Below are 11,509 nucleotides of genomic sequence, written 5' to 3'. Positions count from 1 at the left end.
CACAGAGAGAGAGGCAGAGACAGGCAGGGGGAGAAGCAGGCTTCCCATAGGGAGCCCGATGCTGGACTCGATCCTAGGATCCTGGGCTCATGCCCTAAGCCGAAGGCAGATGCTCAACCACTGAGCCACCCAGATGTCCCTGTGTTCTGGATGTGAACCAGCGTAGTCTGTGCCTCCAAACTGGGAGTGGGAGTGTCCAGGAGTCATCCTTTGCTGAGCCACACGTGGAAGATAGTTCTTAGAAGCCTCTGGGCCAGCTCAAACCAAGCAGACCATCCTGACTCACCTTCCACCCATACAACTCCTGGTGGAACAGAAATTGTGGTCACCAAGCCCTTATATTCATTCATTGCTCTGGCAGAGGTTTGCGACCTGCTCACCCTGTGTCAGGGCTGTGTCGGGTGCTGGGAGATGGGACAAAATGCTGCCCTGCAGGAGAGACAGAACAGAGGTGTGATGGGAAGGTGGGCCCTTCCCAGATGACAGGGCATCTCTCCCTGCATCCTTGCAGCCTGGCAGGTGGTTTGGAGGCCCTCAAGACAGTAGACTTCTTCTCAATCTTGGCTTCAAATAGCCAGTTCCCGAGAGCAGGGACAACAGATGGCTGGGCCCAGGAGGACAGGGCCAGAGCTGAGGGAATGGAAGGAGGCTATTTCCCAGATAATCTTGCCTGAAGCCTGACTCCTGTATCTGAGACTGCCTATTTTGCTTCCCCCGCCCCCCTCATTCTGGGAGCCTGAAAGTGTGCAGGATGTGGAGGCTAATGTGCACATAGGAGCCCCAGGGCCACATGAAGACCTCCTATAACAGGATAAATACTCCTCTCCATTTCACTGATGATGAGCAGGGAGGTGAAGGGACTCATCTGAGGCCTTGAAGAAGTAGGTGCCAGAGCCAGGACTACAGCCCAGGTCTTTGGACTCCTGGCCTATTCCCACAGGATGGCCGACTGCCTCCCTCCCACCCTCACTCCACTGGTCAGGGTACCTGGAGGTGCTGGCTGGGCTGATCTTACCCTGAGGGTCATTTTAAAAGAACACTTGAATATGTATTGGGCAGCAGTACAAGGAATATTTTGGAGATGGCCCTTCAGAAGTCTCAGACCCCAAGGTCTGCCTTAGAAGAAGAGAATATTTCCCAGAAAGGTTTCTGGAAGGGAGATCAACTTTAGCTGTAGGGGAATCCAGGCTCAGAAGTCCTCCCTGTTTGATCCCTTATAGCACCCCACACCCTCTCCTTTGCCTCTCTATGGCCATCACTTCTTTCCCCAGGAGCTCTTTGCCTCCTCCTTTTCTTTGAGAACTCCAAAATCTCACCAAACCATGCCTTCTCAACCCACAGACCCATGCGCACAACATTTTAGTGGTAAGACATGTCTATATAAACATCTAGTGATTAGTTGGCAGTGGTCCCAAGGTCTGCCTTCTGGAAAGGAATGGTGTCATGGCCACCATTCTGAGTCAATCATTAGATGTTTATTGAGCACCTGCTGTGTATGTCATGCTGGGTGGCAAGGATACTCCAAAGCAGACTGAAGTTCCTGGCTCAGGGAGCTTACAATTTAGTTTGAAAGAAGAGGAGGAAAGATAAGAGTGCAAAGATCATGATGGCTTCAGCCAAGACTTGTTGCAGGGAGAGGATGGGTGACATCTGCAGACAGAGGGGATGGTATGGGAGCAGCAGGATTTGGGTGGAAGAGCTGGAAAGGCTGAGGCGCTGGCCTTGGGCTCAAGCGAGGTACGCATCTGGAGAGTATAAAGAAACTCGGCTGAAAAGAAGGGCCAGTGTGGGGAGTGGAGCTCTAAGGCACTGAGTCACTGAGCTTGCTCTTGCTTGAAATGACATCAAGGACCAAAGGGAGCACTACTGCACAGTGTGGGAGGTTGGGAAACCTGGGCCCCTAATCCTCCACCGAGGCCCAGGGTGAAAGGTCCAGCTTGTCAATGGCTGAGCAATCCACAAAGCCTTCGGGGTAGTTGTTGGCCTGGAATGGGTCCCGTGGGACCTTGGTGATGTGAGTGTTGTCGCAGACAAGGCGCGAGAAGGATATTTTCCGTAGAGCGTCCCGCTGCTTCTCCGTGAAGACCCCAGGGTTCTCCCACCAGAATCTGCAGAGACAGAAGCAGGGTCTGTCCACACAGCCCAGCTGGACCACCCCCATCCCCTTACTGTGCCACAGGGGAAGGAAGGAGGTCACTGGGAACACTCTGAGGTCTGGACTGGTTCTCACATGAGACTTTGGGACACCCATGGAGAAGGGTCAGCTCTTCCTGGCCCTCCTCATGACGTCTCACTTGCCTGTCTCCATCACGAATCTGCTGGAACTGCTTTCCCAGGAGGCAGGCCAGGAGAGATCCCACCCGGCCCCTCTCTACCTGGGGCTCAGCAACACCCCCAACCCAGATGTCGATGTTGTCAGGGGTCCCATAGAGATCCAGTAACTTCTCAGCCAGCCTCCTGTTCTTCAGTACAGCATCCAGCTCCTTCAGGGTCTGGGGCTGTGGGAGGTCACAGAAGCCTCTCCAGGAGTTGTACCCTAGGGCAGAGAGGTGGAAGCTGCCTCATTTCAGGGGCTTCTCATCCACAACCCCCCTAGTGGACATACTGCTCCAGCTCCATCAGTCCCAGAAAGTCTGGACTCGGGGCACCTGGGTGGCTCAGTGATTGAACATCTGCCTTTGCCTCAGGGCGTGATCCCAGGGTCCTGGAATCGAGTCCTGCATGGGGCTCCCCTCCGGAAGCCTGCTTCTCCTTCTGCCTACGTCTCTCCTCTCTCCGTGTCTCTCATGAATAAATAAATAAAATCTCAAAAAAAAAAGAAAGTCTGGACTCATACCCTGGGACAGGGTAGGCAGGGCTCCATTGTTTTATACTTGTGGGACTTAAGGCTTGAGAGGGCTAGCAGGCTCTATGGTGTTTTCTATGGGTCCAGGCACTATTCTGAGCACTGTACAAATATGTAAACTGAAGAATAGAGATGTTAAGTAACTTGCCTAAGGTTACATAATTAGAAATGGCACAGCTGGGATTTGAACTCAGGCAGTATGGCTCTTAATTGTTACATTAAATTGCCTTTCGTGGGTATAAAAGGAAGGTCCAATAGTCATTGGTTTCTCTTTCTCTTCTCCTTTCTTAATGTTTATCTGGGCTTTTAAACTGGTTTTACAAGTCAGTTGTTGGCCCCCCATTCCTTTGAGGAGTTCCAAGATGGTTCTAGATATGTACTACTCTTATCCCTGCATTAGAGAGAATGGAAGAATTCCATTTCACAGACCAACAGAATGAATTTTTAAAAATTGGCATCTCTGTTTTCTGTTTTAGAATTGGTCAGATCCCCGGGGTTATCGAAGAGAGTCCCCAGGAACCCCAGAAAGTAACTAAAAGTTCCCTGAGCCAGGCAGGCCTGCAGGCCCTCTCACCAGGCATCCCGTGGTCCCGGCAACGCTGGATGTTGATGGCGGCCAGGTCAAAGCCATGAATCTTGTGAGTTGGCTGGAAAAGTTTGTTGCGCAGCTCTCTTGTCATCATTTTATTCTGACTAATCAGCTTGGAATTCTTGGCTAGCAGGCCCCTGATCAGAGGGTCAATTCCACCTGCAAGGGAGACCCAGAGACCATCCTGGGGAGGTGGGTAGGGGGAGGCCATCTTCCACTGCTGGCTCCTTCCCCCACTAGAGGATTCCTCTCAAGCTGGGAGCCAAGAGAGAAGAGCCAGGGGCAGCCTGCAGGGAGCGCTGAGGTCGAGGGCAGTCTAGACTGCTGCGGAGTGGGGACGGGAAGAAAGGGGCATTCCTGGGACCTTGGCAGGAATAGAAGTAAGCTTCAGGAGTTTTTTTGAGCTCTAGCTCAGAGAGTCGGCTCCTTCTCTTTCCATATGTTCCCCTGAAGAACTCTGAAGCATGGGAAGAGGTAGCAGAAGTCTACAGAGAATGCCTGTGACTCATCAGGCCTTAAGTAAAGCCAGTTTCAACACAGCCTGGCCCAGGAAAAAGGGGGGCCCGGCCCAACCTCTGGCACTTGATGGAGGTGGAAGGACTTAGAGGAGGCAATTGCAAAAAAAAAACCCAATTTATTTACCAAACCCATGAATTCTTTCTGCAAGGGTCAGAGAAGCCTGTGGCGGGGAACACCCAGGTACCTTGGAGGTCAGAAGAGAAGAGAAAGAATAATAACTAAAATTTATTGACCACCTCCTGTGAGTTAGAAACCATTGTAGGGTGCTTTCCACATATACACCACTAGTGTGTATGGTATCATTGTACGCCCTAGTGTGATAGGTATCATTGTTGTCCCTGTTTTACAAATGAGGAAACTAAGGCTCAGTGAGGTGAATTCACTTGCCCCTAGTGTGATAGGTATCATACGCCCTAGTGTGATAGGTATCATTGTTGTCCCTGTTTTACAAATGAGGAAACTAAGGCTCAGTGAGGTGAATTCACTTGCCCCAGGTCACACGGGAAGTTCCTGGGGTCTGATTTCTATGGCAGGCTTCCCTAGAAGCAGGCCGCAGAGTGAGACACTAGGTGACAGTGCTTCCCTAAAAGCACGTACCGTCTTTGACTATCCTCCAGGTGTTAAAGAAGAGGGTGTGCAGGGGAAGCTCTGATTCTGGACCCCATGGTTGATAGTTCTCATCCAGGCGGGACAGAGTGGAGGGGACCTCCAAGTGGCCAAAGCGGAAGGCAAAGGTGAAGACATTGGAAATTCGGGGGTCAGCAGATTTGTTATAGCCTTGGTAAGGAGGGATCCACTTCTGCATCTCATCACCGAGCACCATGGGTAGGTAGTCCCTAAAGGTGGTAATCTGAGGGCAGAAACATGTCATGAGCAAAAGGTGTAAGAAACACTTAAATCTCTGCAGAGTGAGGTTGGAGGAAGCTTCAGTCAAGAGGGATGAGTAGCCAAAAATCTAGAAGGGCAAATGGATAGCATATGTGCCCATTTCCCTTCCTGTGACCATGGCAGACATTGGCTAATTGATCATGACATTCTTTCGGCTGGTTGGTCATCATTCATCTCAACACAGGCTTTACTGATCAGTCATTTGAATTGGCACTAGATTGTCATCTCTGCTCTAGGTTTATGACTTTGAAGCTAAAGTGACAGTCCTTGTATGTCACTTTAACATAACGATGTCACATCATTCAACTTCTCCTTGAGGTCCAGGGCAAAAGAAATGACAAACTACAGGAATGATTCACAGGGTAAATTCACCTAATCTCCAATTTTGAAACAAATGGTGCACCATGGAGAGAGCAGTTTGGGAGTCTGTTTTACTCAAAGAGATGAACTAACACACATAGAAAAAATTTTGAAAAAAATAATGGCACCACGTAACGCAGTAATTATATTAATTTTTTATTCTTTCTAATCTTTGTCTATACAATACATATCTTTACACACTTCTAATCCTAGAGAATATATACTTTTGTATTCTGCTTTTTCACTTAAAGTTTCTCATGTCTCTACCTAGCTCACAATTATTATGTAGTTAAACGTGCATAATATTTGATTGCATTCATGGATCCTTCTCTTACTGTTTTACTTTTAGGTTGCTTCCAATTTGTTCAGCAGCATAGACTGTGGAGATTTCCTCTGAGTTTCCTCAGAGACAGAAACTTGCCTCTGGCCATAGTGGACTGGCCCAGCTGCAGCACCAGACCAAGCTGGTTAGTCAGATCTCATGCTCAGGAATTCAGATTTTGGATGCAGCTATTCTAGACTGTGTCTGATGGTGCTTGGTCTGAAGGGACAGGTGGGGCCATATGGGTGATCGTTCGCTACCATTTGTAGAAAAGCAGAGAAAATCTGTCTGAAGACAGAGACAGAGAAACACAGAAAGAAGGAGAGAGAAAGAGAGAGAGAGAGAGAGAGAGAGAGAGAGAGAGAGAGGAACAACAGAGAGTGGAGAAAGGCATGGAGAAAGAGAGACAGAACTGCCCTAATTCCAGATGGTTTCCAGTCTCTGGCTCTACCCCTTACTTAGACCCAGCTATACTGCCTGCCCTGTGGTTCCAGGAGAAACCTGTATCTATTTGACATATGTATAGGATTGAACCAACACTAAACATCTGAACTAGCCTGAATGGGCATTTTTTTCTTATAGTCCAATAAGCCTTGTTATGGATGGAAGTGTGTCCCCTTCTAAAGTCATATGTTGAAGTCCTAACCCCCATTGTGATTGTATTTGGACATAGGACCTATAAAGAGGTATTTGAGGTTGAATGAGGTCATAAGGCTGGGGCCCTCATCCAATAGGCCTGGTGTCCTTATAAGACGAGAGAGAGACACCAGGGAGCTGCACACACAAAGGAAAGACCATGTGAGGACACAGAGGAAAGGCGGCAGCCATCTGCAAACCAAGGGGAGAGGCCTCAGGAGAAATCAAAACTGCTGACACCCTGGTCTTGGACTTCTAGCCTCCAGGAGAAAATAAATTTCTGTTGTTTAAGCCACCCAGTATATGATATTTTATTGCGGCAGCCCAAGCAAACTAATATAAACCTTAATTCATATTATCTTTACTTTTCATACTTTTCATTCTTTGGATGATTTCCTACAAACTATCTCCAGCAGCATGATTTCTAGGTTCAATTAAAAATAATTATTGAATTATGGAGATTTGGAGAAGAAATAGATGGAGATCTATCTCTTTGATGATTAAAACTATGTCCATGGGGCTTCTGGTTCTAGAACAAGATGGAGGAGACTCATTTTTCCCTAATCTTCTATGCTAAATATAAATACCCCCCCCCCAGGAAATTATTTGATAGACAACATAAATAGACTTCCAAAGCTAGAAAGAAGGTGGATTTACTGGTGACCTCAGGGCATGAGGAATGATTGAGCTACCAAAACATTGAGCTTCTATTTGTCCCCAGACTGGGTACAGGAGAGGCTGGCAACCTGGAACCTTCAGTAGGAACAGACAAAAAGAGCCAAAGAAAGCCTATTCTTTCTCCCCAAAGGACTGGGACAGGAGGAGCCCAGCAGAGCCTCCGTGGAGAGCCCCCCAAATGACTCCACAACCCAAGCCCTTAGCCATTCCAGCCCTCGATCCACACCTCAAGCTGGCAGGTGGTCCAACATGACTACAACGGTGGTAGCAGTGAAACTCCATGTCTCTCTGTTCTTCAATCAACAGCATATAGAGACAAGTGCAATGGCCTCTGCTCCCCTAGAAGTTTGCCCAACAACAGAAGGCAGCCAGGAAAATGCCTTCCTGCCTTGTAGACAACATTAGTAGGCACTGAATGGGAACCCTAGAGGTACCAGAAAGAATGAAGCAGACCAGAATAGAATTGCAAGGACTCAGGAAACTAAACTGTCATTGGAACTAAAGCCCACAAAGGTAATTACTAAAATGTCTAGGATGTAATTGAAAATCACTCACCACCAAGAACCAGGAAAGCCACAGTTTGAATGAGAAAAGATAATTAACTAATGCCAATACCTACATGAATCAGGCACTGAGGTTATCTGATAAAGATTTTAATGCAGTTTCATAAAAATTCTTCAATAAATATGTCACCTTGAAACAAAAAACAGACCATGTCAGCAAAAAAGTAGAATTTATAAAAAAGAAATGCTGAAGTTATAGAACTGAAAAATACAAACTAAAATTAAAAACTTATTAGGAACACCCAGCAGTAGCATGGAGATAACAGGGTAGAATTGAAGATGGATCAATAAAATTTACTCAACCAAAGCAACTAGAGAAAATAAACAAAACAAACACTTCAAACAAACCAGAACCTCGGGGGTCTGTGAGACAATAACAAAAAGTCTAAAATTCCTATTAATGGAATCCCAGAAATAGAGGGGAAAGGAGTAGGGCTGAAAGTATTTGAAGAAATAATGCCTGGAAACATCCCCAAATTGGTGAAAGACATACACTTAGAGATTCAAGAGGATGAATGAATACCAAATATAATAAACCCAAAGAAATCTACTCCAAAATGCATTATAATTTCATTTCTCAAAACTAAACACAAGAGTCTTAAATACTGCCAAAAAGAAATGACACATTATCTATAAGTGAACACAATGTGAATAACGGGGAGCTTCTCATCTGAAACCATGGACACCAGAAGAAAGAGGCACAGCATTTTCCAAGTGCTGAAAGAAACCAGAAGGAAGAGCAAAGTAAACCCAAAGCAAGCAGAATAGGCTAAAGAAGAAAAGTCATATTAATGAAGACAGACCATTTGACAGAATTCAACATCTATTCATGATGAAAACTCTCCATACACTAGGAACAGAGCGGAATCTCCTCAACCTCATAAAGAGCATCCACACATCCACAGAAGATTTACAATGAACATTACACTTAATGGTGAAAGATTGAATGTCTTCCCTCTAAGATTAGAAAGATGAGGATGTCTGTTCTCACCACTCTTATTCAACACTATACTGGGAATTATAGCCACTGAAACAGGGCAAGAGAAAGGAATTTTTAAAACATGTAGATTACAAAAGGAGAAATACACCTGTCTTTATTTATGGATGACATGATTGTTTGTGTAGAAAACTCTAAGGAATCCACAGAAGAACTCTTAGAACTGAGTGAGTTCAGCAAGGTCAGGACACAGGATCAGCATACAAAAATCAATTACATTTTTATACACTGATGAACAAGTAGAAACTAAGTAAAAAATGTAATACCATTTATCACTCCTCCAAGGAAAATGAAATGCTCAGGTGTAAACCTAACAAAAGATGTACAAGGTCTGTATGATAAAAATTGCCAAATGCTGATGAAATACAGCAAAGAAAACCTGAACACCTAGACATACTGCATTTATAAATTGGAACACTCAACATTGTAAAGATGTCAGGTCTCCCTAAATTTTAATGCAATTCCTATCAAAATTTCAGCAAAGTTTTTTTTTTTTGGTAGATGTAGATAAGCTTATTTTTAAAATATATAGGAAAAGGAAAAGACCTGGAATAGTCAAAACAATTTGGAAAAAGGATAAAGTGGGAAGAACCATGGCTCCCAGGATAAGTCTTACTGTGTAGCCATAGTAAATACTGGGGCTAGTATAGGAATAGACATATAGATTAATAGAACAGAATAGATAATTCAGAAATAAATTCATATAAAAATGCCTAAACACTTTATGATAAGGGAGCAAAAGCAATTCAATAGAGGAGGGATAGCCTTTTCAAAAAATGGTGCTGGAGCAGTTGGATATCCATAGGCCAAAGAAAAGGAGCCTCACCTTAAACCTTACACTTTATACAAAAATTAATCCCCAATGGATCATGGACTTAATTGGAAAACCTAAAACTATGAAGCCTCTAGGAAAAACTAGAGAAAAGATCTAGGACTAGAAAAAGAGTTCTGAGACTTGACACCGAAAGCACAACCCATGAAAGAATACCAAACACAATAAATCCAAAGAAGTCTACTCCAAGATGCATTATAATTAAATTTCTGAAAACTAAACACAGAAGTCTTAAGTACTGCCAGAGAGAACTGATGCATTATCTATAAATGAACACTAAAAAAGAAAAAAAGGTATTAATTAGACCTCATCACCATTAAAAACTCTTATCCTACAACAGATTCTGTTAAGAGGATGAGAGATTGGGGACAGATATTTACAAGTCACATATGTGACAGAGGACTTGTAACTTGTATCTAGAGTATATAAAGAACCCTAAAAACTTAACATTAAAGGATAATACATTTGAAAAACATGAAAATACTGAAAATATATGAACAGATATTTTACTGAAGAAGATATACAGATGACTAATAAGCACAGGAAAATATGTTCGACGTGATTAGCCATCAGAGAAATGCAAATTAATACCACAATGAAGGGGTGCCCGGTGGCTCAGTCGGTTAAGTGTCTGCCTTCTGTTCAGCTCATGATCTCAGGGTCCTGGGATGGAGCCCGTGTCAGGCTCCCTGCTCAGTGGGGAGCCTGCTTCTCCCTTTACCCCTCTGCCCCTACTCTTACTCACTCTCTCCCTCTCTCTCTCTCTCCTCTCTCTCAAATAAAGAAATATTTTTAAAAACCCACAATGAATGTTGTTACTACATACCTATCAGTAAGAGTAAAAGAAAAACCAATATGAGGGGATGTCAGGGTGGCTCAGCAGTTGAGTGTCTGTCTTTGGCTCAGGTCGTGATCCCAAGGTCCTGGGATCAAGTTCCACATCTGGCTCCCCACAGGGAGCCTGGTTCTACCTCTGCCTGGGTCTCTGCCTCTTTCTCTCTGTGTCTCTCATGAATATATAAACAAAATCTTTAAAACAAACAAACACAATGATGACAACAAACAATGGCCAGGTTGCAGAGACAACTGGGTCACTCATACACTGCTGGTGAGGACATAAAATGGTACAGATACTCAGGAAAATAGATTGGCAGTTCCTTTTATTTTTTTTATTTTTTTTTAAATTTTTATTTATTTATGATAGTCACACATAGAGAGAGAGAGAGAGAGAGAGGCAGAGACACAAGCAGATTCCATGCACCGGGAGCCCGATGTGGGACTCGATCCCGGGTCTCCAGGATCGTGCCCTGGGCCAAAGGCAGGCGCCAAACCACTGCACCACCCAGGGATCCCTGGCAGTTCCTTTTAAAACTAAAAATGGACTCTCGATATGACCCAGCAATTGCATTTGTGGGCACATATCCCAGAGAAAGAACAGCTTATTTTCATGTAGAAATGAATACACAAATGTCCACAGCAGCTTCATTCCTAATGGCCCCAAACTGGAAACAATTCAAATTTCCTTTAATGGGTGATGGTTAAATAAACTACAGAATACTACTCAGCAACAAAAAGGAAGGGACTTTACACCTGCAACAGCCTGGATGGACCTTGGGCAATTATGCCAAATATAAGGAGCCAATCTCAAAAAGATACATATTGCATGGTTTCATCTACCTAACATTCGTGAAATAACATAACTGTGCAGATGTAGAGTAGATCAGTGATTGCCAAGGGATAGGGACCTGGAAGGGGAAGTGTGGATGTGGCTATAAGAAGGTAGAAGGAGAGAGTCTTGTGGTGATGGTGGAGTGAAGTATCTTTATTGTGGTGGTGGTGGTTACATGAAACTACCCAAGTGATGACACACACACATACACACAGACACACACTCACCCCCATACACACATACACATACACACGCATGTGCGCGATTGCATTTCTAACTGGTGAAATGCAAATAAGACCTATGGTCTGTGTCATTGTTAATGTCCTGCTTTTGATGTTGTACCAAAGTCATGCAAAACATTAGCACTGGGGGAGGCTGGGTGCATGTACTGTTTGTTTGCTTACAACTTCCTAAGAATCTGTACTTATTTCAAAATAAAATGCTTAAAGAATATGTGCATGGTTAATTTTAGTTAGTCAATCAGGCAATCTACTATAGCAATGGACTATGCCTGTGACATGGGGCTTAGGTGTAGAGAATTTATAAAGAAGCTAATCCAACCGAAATAACTCACCTAGCTGCTATGCAACATTCCCAGGAGTGATGGAGAC

The 11,509-nt window shown here is 44.5% G+C and overlaps 1 protein-coding gene and 1 long non-coding RNA gene across 4 annotated transcripts in view; one reads left to right on the top strand and one right to left on the bottom strand.

Moving 5' to 3' along the window:
• Positions 1 to 1,471: 1,471 nt before the first annotated feature.
• LPO (lactoperoxidase) overlaps positions 1,472 to 11,509 on the bottom strand; it is a 26,621-nt gene continuing 16,583 nt past the window's right edge. For all 3 annotated transcript variants that reach the window (XM_049114127.1, XM_049114126.1, XM_025440151.3), the window contains 4 exons: positions 4,551 to 4,803; positions 3,420 to 3,593; positions 2,299 to 2,536; positions 1,472 to 2,108 (listed from right to left, as the gene is read on the bottom strand). In XM_049114127.1, the coding sequence (XP_048970084.1) occupies positions 1,901 to 2,108; positions 2,299 to 2,536; positions 3,420 to 3,593; positions 4,551 to 4,803 (873 nt within the window). In that variant the 3' untranslated portion in view covers positions 1,472 to 1,900. The remainder of the gene's footprint in view (positions 2,109 to 2,298; positions 2,537 to 3,419; positions 3,594 to 4,550; positions 4,804 to 11,509) is intronic.
• On the top strand, positions 2,509 to 6,450 carry LOC112655189 (uncharacterized). The gene is made up of 3 exons (XR_003133577.3): positions 2,509 to 3,483; positions 4,571 to 4,778; positions 5,551 to 6,450. It is a non-coding gene; the product is annotated as an uncharacterized LOC112655189 (long non-coding RNA).

The sequence above is a fragment of the Canis lupus genome, chromosome 9 (genome assembly GCF_003254725.2).
Source record: "Canis lupus dingo isolate Sandy chromosome 9, ASM325472v2, whole genome shotgun sequence".
Classification (NCBI taxonomy): domain Eukaryota; kingdom Metazoa; phylum Chordata; class Mammalia; order Carnivora; family Canidae; genus Canis; species Canis lupus.
The sequence above is the reverse complement of the archived record's forward strand: the minus strand, read 5'-3'. Positions and strand labels throughout refer to the sequence as shown.